The following is a 12,650-nucleotide window of genomic DNA, read 5'->3' on the forward strand; positions in this document are numbered from 1 at the left end:
GAAGATATTAAAGTTGTATATATCCATATGATTACTAAGAGTTCAGTCAAAAATAATGTAAGTACATATATTTAGGTCTTACATATTAACTATGTTTTAAGTTGTTATATGAAAATAAAGATGAAAAAAATCTACATATAAAGCATCATAGTTATGTAGAGAACATGAGTCAGTTCTCAAGTTCTGTTACCTAAAATGTGAATGCCATTGAAATAACACTGGGACTGTTCAAAAACTATAACTAGCACCTACATATTTATTAGCATAGTTTATAAGCATAAAACTAATGTTTGCAAAGAGCAGTAAATATCTACAAACAATTTCAAATGTATACCTTTGAAACTTGAAATTAATTTTAAAATCTTTGGCTTTTAAACTCTACAAAAGACTGCTTTTAGCTAATAAAGGAAGTAAACAAGAAATTGTCCTTTAAATGGTCCCTTTAATGTGTTTCAGTAATTAAAAATCAATAAAGACATTGCAAGTTTAAAAAGTATTAAGTATTATTTAGGCAGAGTATTTTTAAACCAAGCAGGATCTTTAAAATTAAATTATCTTTATCATACAAATTTTATATAACATTAATATGGTTGATAAGACTATTTCATAGAATTTAAATATAAAGAAAATAAGATAACATTGGTCATGAAATATTTCAAAATGCCCAAGTAAAATGCATTTTTAATATCATTAAAGCATTTTAATATATTCCATTCCTCTAATCAGACCAACGTTTATTTATGTAGATTAGTTACATATAAAGTTTCATTTTTCCAACCTGTATTTATTCTTTGATCACAAAGCTTGTTAACTCAAATAGTATTTTATTGTCATGATTCATTTTCCCATAATTATGCTGTTTAACTGCCTTATTTTTAAATAAATATATGCAAACGTGCCAATCATATTCGGCATAGTTATGTTAGATGCTCAATGAACCATAAGAACCATTTCACTACAATAAAACTGCCTGGAACAGATCCAGAGCAAAGCCTACAAATACCAGTAATCAGAATGTCACTATGACCAGAACAGACAAACAATACTGTGTCACATGTATATCAACAGATTCTCTCAAACACTGCCTGAAAACAATTTCATAGTCTATTAGAATACAGGGCATGTAAGTGAAATATGCCTCCCATAAAGCCACAACTTGCATTTATATCTTGCTGTGAGGTTTTCTTTTATGCTACACCTTTAAAATACTGAACTGATTCCTCTGCAGTAGCAAGGAAGCAAGAACATATTTCTGCTTAGTCACAGTGAGATGTTGATGCCATTAAGGACTTCTTTATTATAGATGATTTATTTCCAGAGACCAAAGGATAGCAATACATCACTGTCAAAGCTAGCGGTGAAAGCTATGACTTGCTATAAAATACAGTATGCTGCCATTGAGGGGAATTCATGTCAAAGTCTCCTTTACTAAAGTAGGTTGACAATAGATTAGTGTAGGTCTGATGAACTTCGAAAGTGTCTTGTAAGTGGGTGGCAGAAGTCACGCTATCTCCAAAATGATAAGTAAAAAAAAAAAAAATGAACTGTGCTATTCTCTACCAATTATACATCACTGGTTGAAGGAATTTAATCCAAAGAAATCACTCCACTAATGCTTTACTAAAATATGACTTTAAGGTAATGCCCTGTGGGATTTATTAAACAGACATATTACCTAGGGGAATACATTCTAGAGCAATGAGTAATATTGTAATTAGAAGGTGCATTTGTAAGAATGTACCCACTATTGAGTGTATTGCAAGACTTCCCTGCATCAGGGAGTTAAGTTTCATTTCCTCACTGACCTGAGCCCAGCTGTAGGGACTTCTTCCTCTTGGTCTTTCATCATCAGTCTTACACCATATGTTGTTAACATTTCCAGCCACCCCACCAGTCCCCAAAGTACCAAACACTTGCCTGACATTTGTGTTTACTTTCCTTAACCCCTATGAGCTCTAAGTTCTCACGTTGAACATATTTTCAAAGGAAAACATAGGTCTCAGTTGTTCTTTATAGAGTGAACTCATTTGAATTAAAATATATAAAAAATGAGATATTTGTGCTTGTATATTTACATACATATTTGGTACTGAAAATATTCAGATGCATAGGCAATAAATACATAGGTGTACACATAACTACTTTTCTCAAAAGTTTATTTCTTCATATTTTAATAAGCATAGGCAAGTCCAACCTTACTAAATACAAGTAAACTTTTATTAATTTTAATATCTTAAGATATTTTAACTTATAAGCACTGTGTTTCTATATGCATTTCTGTTGCACTATGTTACATAAGTTGTACTCACAATGAGGAATTTTAGATCTCAGACATGACAGTAGTGCTGTCTCATGATATAGTAAGAAACTGCACTTAAAAACAACACTAAACATTCACTCCCAAAAGTTGAATGGTCCCCTCTTATAATATACATAATTCTTTAACTGAGATGATAGTTTGGGGTTATTTTAGGAGTAATTATTTTAAATTCACATTTAAAATTTTTTCTAGGCACTGTATATATGTTAATAATACACATCATCTATTGCAACACTGACTTAATAGACAGAACTTTCTGTGAGTGAACAATACAATCAGTGGTCATTTTTTGTTCTAAGGAATATAAATTATTTTCTAACTAAATTTGAGAAGTTGAGATAAGAATTTCAGGGCATTTTTTTTCTCTGATCACATAAAATTTTACATAAGAAAAGGTGCTAAAAATATAATTTTTAAATCCTTAATATAAATGTATATGTAATACATTTACAGTATTAAAGTAACTCAACTCAACCACACAAGTAAAATAAAATAAAAAATTGAATTGGTTCTACAATCAATCAAAACCTACAAAATTTTCACCTTGAAGGTGGTCAAGGATCACCTGCCCGTCATTTTGGAAAATTTGTTGAAATCTGGAGGCAAGTAGGTAACAAACTTCTTAATTCATGAAGAGATTTGTGTCACCTGATATTAAAAATAAAATTCTGTGGCTTCTAGTTTGTAGTAACTTTTTTTTTCTTTATCATGAAATAGAGAAATGCATACAGGTTTGCAGTGGAGGTCAAATAGCCACAGAAACACATATGGCTAAGAATAATATTAGCTTTTTGATAAGAACACTAGTCATAAGTTTAGAACTTTACAAAAATTTAAACCCTCCTACAAAGAAATTTCAAACACCTAATGCTTGGTTAAATTTTAGATTGTTAAATACTTCATATGTTTTCAATGCATAATGAAACAAAAATGTTTGATGGTGTATAGTCATTAAACTAAAGTAGAAGTTAATCCTCCTATGTTTTGAAGAATCTTTGAGGGGGGAGAAACGAAAAGTGCAAAATATCTCAGGAGACATGCAGTATGGCAGTGCCATCCCTTTCCTGCTCAATCCAACATAATCCTCATAAGTAAGGATTATATACTTTATGAAGAGTGACGAGTGTGTGGGATTAAGCAAGTGCTAGCTTCTTACCACAAAAATTGTAGCAAAATATCTTCAAAATTTGAAGTGACACAAAAACATATTTATACTGTGCATCTGTTGCTGAATTCATTAATTTAAAGGAATACAAGCTATGGAAGATCATGTGTGGTCTTGGGAACTCATATGAACAGGATTATACAGTGAAGAATCTCCTGTGTTAGTGGGAATAAAGACAGACAGTGGATGATATCATTATCAAAGACAATTCAACTTTCATCTTTTCTAAAATACAGTTAACTCTTTACACATGGTAGCTTACTCCTTTTCAATTCAATCTCAATTTTACATATTTGGGTTGGCTCTAGGCACTTACAATATCCTCATTTATATTCAATATATTGTGTTGAATTTATATTTGCTGTAATTCTGTTGTAAGCCCCATGTACATATTTCAAAAGAATTTTATTGTTTTTTTTTTTTTTTATGAGGACTCTGAAGTGAATGGACATAATTTTTTTAGGTTGATCTGTAAAACTAAGTATTTTTAAAATTTAATTTCAGGAAACCTTTTTGCTGAGTTAATGCACTTTCTTCTATAAGAATATATTAAAACTGACTGCAGTAGGAACTGGGGGAGAACACAGACATTTAAAACAAAAAGAAGCAAGACAAAAATCAGGAAAGCCTGTCATCAGAAAGGTGTCCCTACCTTTTCCCTTCTTCTCAATGAGGACTACACAGAACACCTGTTGAGAAGTCTGTGAGACTTAACTTACTTTTTTGTTTTGTTTTGTTTTCTTGAGGTGGGGCCTCATGTATCTCAAGCTGTCCTCAAACTCTATGTTACCAAGAATGACATAGAACTTCTGACTGATCTCCAACTTCATCTCCCTACAGCTGGTATTAAAAGTATGGGCTTGTACCTAGTAAACCAAGATTAACAGTTATTCTTCAGAATTTGTAAAGTTTACTATATGAATGTTATGTTTTACATCACCACACAAAATAATACATATGGAAATATCTGCAATGGAAATGATGTTATGTTTATACAGTAGTCTACCTTACCTACTAAAAATCTGTGTTCCTATTCTTCAACACAACTTCTATACCTTAAAATAAATACAATTTTACAAAAACTTTAATGTAGTACAGTGATTCCTGTGCTGTTATAGATATTTTAGTCACATATCTATAGTCTAAATACTTTATATCCTGATTTTGTTTATACAAATTCACAAAATTTAATAAAAATAAAATCTCTTTTCAGAAATCTTTGTTAATAAATATACATACACCTATAATGAAACAAAAACTGAAAGCATGAACCTTGGGTCCAGCAATAAAAATACTTTCTGACTGAAACCAGTTTTTACTCTAGCTGGAATGTGAGGCTTCCAGTCCCAAAGTTGCTGTATTTCATATCACCTTTTTGTACAAGGATATTGCAGCACAGTTATGAAAGTTTGTTTAACCCATTTGTAAATGGATACTAAGCACTTTCAAAGCACCATGCAAGATACTGGAAAAGAAAGATGAAACAGAGCTACTAGCTGTTGATCCAACTTGATTTTGTGAAATAAGAGTCTACCTTTAGGAAGAGACATGAAATTAGTAGCATATTTACTTTTCAGGGTAAATTACACACACGCTAACAAATGAGCTTGATGTAAGATAATGGAATTCCTGAAGACTTTCATCACTCCACTTGAGCACAATGTGTTTGCAGCACTATCATTAAGGGAAAGAAAAGGGGTAGGGATAGCAACTTGATAATTTATTATGGTTTTCATAGTAAATATCAATAAGGTACATTTCCAAGGAGATTATCAGGATTTTATAACTCATCCTTTAAAGGACTGCAAAAACATGATGGGGAAATAACTGTTATCAGTTTAGGTTGAGTTTTTTTTTTTTTTTTTTTTTTTACTTTGCAATACAATGGTTGAGATTTTTTAAAGACAGAAATAGCATAGGAAATTGAGACACTTTGGGGAAAAATTGCATACTCAAAACTAAAGTCCATTTTGTATTTTGGTGGAATAAATTAAGATTCTAGAAGCAAAAGAATATCAAGACAGTCTTTTATTTTTTGCTTAAATTATGTGAGGGGTTGGATAGTATTTGTGATTTCCTTGGCATGAGTTTTACTGTTAGGGAGGAGCCATCAATATCCTCCATAACCAATGACCAGCTTCAAAGGTAATGTTGTTAACAGAGTATAAGCACCATATCCCTCCAAAGCTTTTGATATTTCTATTCAAGAGTGCTCTTCACTAGTCTAAGAAGCCAGACTTGTTGAGAATTTTACTGTACCAACTTGATTTTATGATTTTTTTTAATGTTGGAAACTAGATGAGAATTCAACTCACAGCCCTTAAAGTAGATGACTAAATATTAGCCCTTAATGACAACCTTGCCATTGGCGTAAATATAGGAAAGCTATACAAAATATTTCCAATTCCAAAATTACTACAGCACATCTATAAATAAGCATTTTATCATAATTCCCTTTATAGATATATTAGTGATCATAAATATCAATTTCACACAATTAGAGAAAGACAAGTTTTTATAGTTGAGAATTTCTTTCATGTATTACATTAACTTTAAATCCATGATAGCATGATTACTCATATACTACACAAGGTGGAATTCGATACTTCAGTTGTCAACAGCATCATAGTTGATGAGTCTGGTTCATTACGCTGTCATAGGAAATATTTTCTGTTAAGTATTAGGGTATGAATGGTCTATATTAGCAGGGCTATGAAGCTTCAACACTATTTGGACAATAGTAACTTTACTGTGTCAAGCTTTTCAAGACATAATAATATGGACAGGTGACTTTTCATTTATTTCAAACTAAACTTCCACCCCAAGTGTCACTTTGGGTTATGCTGAATTGCAAACTTCAAGCATTGCTCATTTGGGGTAATTTGTAACAACACATGCTTATGAATATTATGATAACCAAGAATTAGTATTTTGGTGATTTGAGTCAGTAGTGAATAAAGGAAACCAGATGGTTACTTAGACCATTACAGCATAGTCATCTTTCTTTAAGAATCAATGCCTATGCTTTTGGCAATGATTTTATTTTCACTTTATGTTAACAATATATGTTGATATATAGCCTGAAAATATACATGGTTCAAAAAATAAATAAGGTGGGATTCAGTGCAACTTCCTCCCCTGTCATCAACAGCATAAAATGATCTTATGACTCTTTGGAATAGACTATTCATTCCCTGGTTACTACAGGAAAACCACAAGGAAACCCCTGGAATAAAGAATTTCTTTCCAAAGATTTTTCCTGATCACTATGCCTAACTTGTACAAAGTACTGCAGAATGTGATCCATATTTCCAACACTTCAGCTGAAAGTTTAGTTCATGAATAAATGGGGCTCATGTCCCTAAAACACTTTCAAAGCATAAAACTGATTTCTCAGGGAGTGAAACTTTGTTCAAATAGATTCACAGTACTGATTTGGTGACCATTCCATACTCAAGAAGTTAGCTCTTATTTGGGATAAAAATTTCATATCAACATAAAAGATTTTAGTGGAATACAACTCATTAAAGAGAATTACTTTTTTTGGTTCTACTGTAGAAATCTTGCTATGGAAAAAAATGTAGTCCTACAGATAAAATGAAGTTTAAATATTGACTGCTGCTATCATTTTTAAATCTGTAAAAATAAACTTTAAAAAATGCAATAGAGGTAAGGCATGCATTTTAAACTATTTACACAGGAGGGATTCTGAATAGGAAATGGTGTGCACACAGGGACAAAGGTGTGGACCATTTTTTAATTAACTACTACCCACCCCACGCACATTGCTGCTGGCCATGTGGCTTTCAGCTATCCAAAGGTCTTGGGAAAGCACTACCAGCAACTTTCAAGTGAAGTCCCTTTTACCCTAAAAGTCTCCTACCTGAATTATGGACATCCGAGTGGCAGGGGTCTCGCTCGAATTAGTCCCTTGTCCGGTGAAGCTGGTGTGGCAGCCTGCGTGCCCCTGCGGGACAGTCAGGTTGTTGGAGGCTGGCTTAAGATACATCACCTCTGACCGGGGCGAGCTGAGGGGCAGGCGGGTTTGGTAGTCGAAGTACATGGGGGAGGTGGCCAGGGAGGGACTGCTCACCACGTTCATGACGTTCATGGCGTTCCTCTCCTCCACCTCGCTCTGCACCAGCATGATATCGTTTTTGTTGATTTTCTTCTTCTTGCCCTTCCCCCCGCCTAGCTGTGGGTGGCTATACTCGGCGATGCGGCAGTTGTAAGTGCGAATCTCCTTGTTTTCCCGTTTGCACTTGACAGCTATGGTGATCATGGCCGCTAGGAGGATGATAGAAATCGTGCTCAGAGTCACTATGAGAGGCAGCGACATGTCCCAGTGGTGCTGCTCCCCATTCACACGCGGTACCCCCTCAGGCAGAGAGCCGCTCACTGAACGAATGATGAGTTTGGCCACCGCGGACAGGGTGGGCTTGCCATGATCAGTCACCTTCACTACTAGCTCCACCACGGGGGTCACATCCTCCCAGAAGGGGTGCAGCGTGCGGATCTCGCCGCTGGACGGATCGATCTCAAACAGGTGGTCGTCGTTGCCATCCACAATCTCATACGTGAGGCGCCCGCTCTCTCCAAAGTCGCTGTCCAGGGCGCGCACGGTGCTTACCAGGTAGCCCAGGCCAGCATTTCGTGGAACCTGCAACTCAGCTGTGTCGTTCTGTAGAGTGGGGAGCACAATCACTGGAGCATTGTCATTCACGTCTAATACTGTCACCCTCACAGTGGCGTTGCTCTCCAAGTGTGCTGGTGCCCCCGAGTCCTTAGCCAGCACCTTGAATTCAAAAGCCTTCGTTTGTTCATAGTTAAAGGAGCGCAGGGCATATATGGCCCCGTTAGTGGGGTTCACCGACACATAGGTGTAGATAGACACGTCGCCAATGTGTGAGGGAAGAATGGAGTAGGACACTGTCCCATTTTGGCCCAGGTCGGGATCTTGGGCGAGCACTGAACCGAGGTATTCTCCTGGAATGTTGTTCTCGTGTACTTGGAGAACGTACAGCCCTTTGGTGAACCGAGGCGGGTTGTCATTCTCATCCAGAATCTTGACAGCGAAGGACTTGGTGGAGTTGAGTGGAGGGGAGCCCCCGTCCCGGGCCACAATTGTCACGTTGTACTCGTCCTGTGTCTCGCGGTCCAGCGGACGGTCAGTAACCACGGTGTAGAAGTTGTCATAGTTCTCTTCAAGCTTGAAGGGGACGGAACCCGGCCCCCCTAGGCCACCTCCACCGCCAGTCCCTCCTCCACCCAGTACCCTACACTGCAGCTGCCCATTCTTGCCTGAGTCTCGGTCAGTGACCCGAACCAGGGCGATGACTGTGCCAGGCGGGGCGGCTTCGCTCAGCGCCCCCTGGCGCACGGAGACGAAACCAATGGACGGCGCGTTGTCGTTGCGGTCGATCAGCTTGACCGTGACCTTGCAGTGGGCTGGAATTGGGTTAGGACCTAGGTCTCTGGCCTGCACGTCGATCTCCAGCATGCCATTCTCCTCATAGTCCAAGTTGCCCTTAACGCGGATCAGGCCGGTTTTGGGATCTATGGAGAAGAGCTCCCGCACGCGGTCGGGCACATAGCTACTGAAGGAATAGAGTACTTCCCCGTTGGGACCTTCATCAGCGTCCGTGGCATTCAGATCAATGACCACGGTGCCCAGGGGCGCGTTCTCGGGCAGTTCCACTAAGTATGAGGGAGCCTCGAAGACTGGACTGTTGTCGTTGGAGTCGATCACCTTCACATTGATCTGCACAGTGGCAGAGCGCGGAGGCTCACCGCCATCCAGGGCAGTCAGCACCAGAGTGTGGTGGTTCTGCAGCTCGCGGTCCAGGGCTTTCTGGATGACCAGCTCAGGGAACTTGGTGCCGTCGCCGCGGGACTTGACGTCCAGTGCAAAGAGGCCATGATCATCTCGGGTGAGCAGATAGGTGCGGAGCCCGTTCTCGCCAGCGTCAGGGTCGTGTGCGCTAGTAAGGGGGAAGCGGGTGCCGGGCGCCGCGTTTTCTGAGATGTCCATCTCGATCTGGTCCGAGGGGAAAGAGGGAGCATTGTCGTTGATGTCCTGGATCTCTACCTTGATCATGCAGATCTCCTTGTCGTTAGCGAACACCTCTAGGGACAGCTGGCACTTGGCATTGTGGCGGCACAAGGACTCCCGGTCGATGCGCTGCTTAGTGTAGAGGAGCCCGCTGTCCGCGTCCACGTCCAGCAGGTGCGGTGCGGAGTTCTCCAGCACCCGGTAGCTGCCGGACTTGCTTCGCCCGCCGCCGCCACCGCGCTCAGCCGGCGGAAGCCCGGGTTGCAGTCGGGCATCTTTGCCTATGTTGCCTATCACCGTGCCGGCCCCTTGCTCCTCTGGCACTGAGTAGTTGAGGTTTTTGAGTGTCAGGGCAGGGGCCCACAGGAGAAAGCAGCAACAGATGGAAAGGTACATCCCAGACCGGTGGGGTGGGAGCAGGAGCAGCCGGACTGGAGGTGCGAGCTGGTGGGTGCGCGCCAGTCTGGAACCGGGGCGGAGCGTCAGAGCTCGGAGCGAGCCACAAGTCTGTGAGTCCTTCCTTCCCTCCGCACCCGGGCTGCGGCACCAGTCAGTCTCTCCTTATTCCGCTCAAGTTGTCCGAACCTGTTGATCTACAGCATTCGCACTGGATGAGAAGCAGCGGCTCAGCGAAGCTGCAGCAGCTCGGAGCAAGGCGGCGGCTCCCTGCGGCTGAGGGCGAGCCCAAGGCTTTGTCTCTTCCGCCTGGACTTCAGAAGGCTCAAACTTGCGTGATGAGGCTGGCGATAGGAAGGAAATAGAGTCTGGGAGAGATGATAATGAGCTGAAGAATTGGTGGGTTTTCCTCGCTCCCGCTAGGCGCTGCAAAAATCCACTCCCTCCGGCAGCCTACAGAATACTCTTCGATTCGGTGGGGGAGGGCTTTGGGAGGTGTGTCTCCAGGCAGATCGGAAAGTGGAATCCTTAGTTACTCGTATTCGGTGATGAAATGGATGGGAATGAGTAGGGACGAAGCAAAGAGTCACAGACACATATGTATGTTTGAGGCTTCCCTGGAGCACGGAGAAATGTCTGCTCGTTGTGTAGGATGGTCGGCTTTCAGGCAGTGTATTGCTGCATTTGAAGATCTAATCTCGCATTGCTGGCTTAGGCAGCGGCGGCGGCGGCGGCGGACTGCGTCTCCGAGCCAAGTCTTTTTTCTTTTCTTTTCTTTTCTTTTTTCCCCCCTTTCTCTCTCTCCTTTCCGAGCAGCCAAAGGGAAGGGAGGAAATGCAGCGGAAAAAAAAAAAAAAAAGAAAAAAGAAAAAAAAAAAAAACAACCTAGTGTCCCGATTTGTAGTTTCCTCCCCTTACCAGGCTCCTCCCCTCTCTTCCTCGGAGAAGGCTCTCCCCCAAAATCAAAAAAGCCACAGCCTGATCAGCATTTGCGCTGAGAGCCTATTGGGAGGAGAAAATATAGAGATCTCTCTCCGCCTCGGTTTGTCGAACACTGTGGTGTCTCTACGCCAAGCCGGGAGCCGCCACTACCATCCCATCCTCTTCCTGCAAGCAAGGACTTCACTCCACGCAGTTTAATTCCAGTTTGCTTCTCTTGCCAGGCGAAAGGAAATCAACAGGCAACTCATGGTTAGACGTGCAGATCTGAAGGGGGAGGGCAGACTCGAAAGGAGGGGGAGGCAGCCCTCTCAGTCCTAGCACACACACACTCTCCCTGTCTCTCGCTAGAAGGGAAACAGTCTCTGCATTCACAGGGCTGGGCTGTCAAGTGGCTCTTTTCTTTCTATTCAGCATCTCCTTCCAGTGGCCCAGCCTCCCAGTCCTTTTCAGCTAAAAAGGAAAACCTTGGCGAGGAACAAGAGTGGGGAATATTTTAAGGAAACGAAGCGCAGGCTTTCACCCCCTTACTGTTATTACTATTATTATTGTTGTTGTTTTAAACAGGCAGGAGTAGGGTGGATGGAACACGTCAAGGTTTGGCGTGTTGCATTCTGCAGCCTGGCTCTCTCACGGTCTCTGGTCGAGTTGGGGAGGGCAGAGGGTGAGGAGCTGCGGCCACCAGGGGTTCTGCCAGGGCGCCCACCCGGGGAAACTACCTCCACCACCCAGGGGAGGTTAGGCGCGGGTTGATCTACACATTATTTCTGCTTCTCCAGGCGCCTCGGTATACGGGAATGACACATTCAGAAAATGCAGGTGTTCTGATCTGCCGGATGAGTCAGAAGCAGCGGAACGAATCGTATTCACTCTCCCCTCACGGTCCTCCCTTCACAGACATTAGTTGCGGCTTCTTCCTAACGCTTTCTCTGACTCACTCAAGAGGAAAAATAATCCAAAAAAAAAAAAAGCAGCTGGATTCATGAGGGGTGGGGGTGGGGGTCAGAAAACGAGAAAAAGCGAGTGGGGGAGGAAGGCGAAGCTGAACCCAGCAGCACTTTTTACTCTACCTCTTTCGGCCGGAGTCCGAGGCTCTGCAAAACAAGGCGTCTGCTTTGCTTACGAGTATTAATCTGATTTTTTAAAAAAGAAAAAAAAAAAAAAAAAACCTTTCCACTTGGTTAGGCGTGAGATGCCCCCAAATCTCTCAGTCTTAGGGGGGGAAAAGCACGTTTCCAGTAATGATTCACAGCTTAGCCCAAGATCATAGTTCAAGATTTTTCCTCCCAGTGGTCTCTATTCACAAAGTCCAGCATCGGTGTGCATAGCTAATTGTGCAGTCTGTTGAGGAGGATTTTTTTTTCTTTTCTTTCTTTCTTTTTTTTTTTTATTCCTCCTTTTTATTTTTTTTTTTCTGTCACGGGTGGTCTCTTTCAGTCTGGTGCCTGTCAGAATCACCCCAAAGCCTGAGAAAGCCGTGCAGATTTCAGACCGAATAAATCCATCTCCGCCAGCCAAGGCGCGGAGGAAATGGAAGGTGGAAAATTCAATTCAACAGTTGGAGTAGCGTCTCCGGGCTGCCCCTCCGCCGCTGCGGCAGCCGCCGGGCTGGCAGTCCGGATTCTCTCCCCAGCGTCTCTTGCTGACTGACTCTATTCACCTCACGCCGCCGCTTAAACATTGATACTGATTCTCCGCCAGCCAATCGGCGTGGCGAGCCAGGCCCTGCCTCCTCGGCCCACGCCCAATGGGAGGTGGGGAAACGGCGGGCGGGGGCG

The 12,650-nt window shown here is 41.6% G+C and overlaps 1 protein-coding gene across 1 annotated transcript in view; it reads right to left on the reverse strand.

The window, feature by feature from the left end:
• Positions 1 to 9,933, reverse strand: part of Pcdh17 (protocadherin 17) — an 88,474-nt gene extending 78,541 nt beyond the window's left edge. The window contains exon 1 of the mRNA XM_059274322.1: positions 7,369 to 9,933. Within this exon, the coding sequence (XP_059130305.1) occupies positions 7,369 to 9,933 (2,565 nt within the window). The remainder of the gene's footprint in view (positions 1 to 7,368) is intronic.
• Positions 9,934 to 12,650: the final 2,717 nt, after the last annotated feature.

The sequence above is a fragment of the Peromyscus eremicus genome, chromosome 9, assembly GCF_949786415.1.
Source record: "Peromyscus eremicus chromosome 9, PerEre_H2_v1, whole genome shotgun sequence".
NCBI classification, from domain to species: Eukaryota; Metazoa; Chordata; class Mammalia; order Rodentia; family Cricetidae; genus Peromyscus; species Peromyscus eremicus.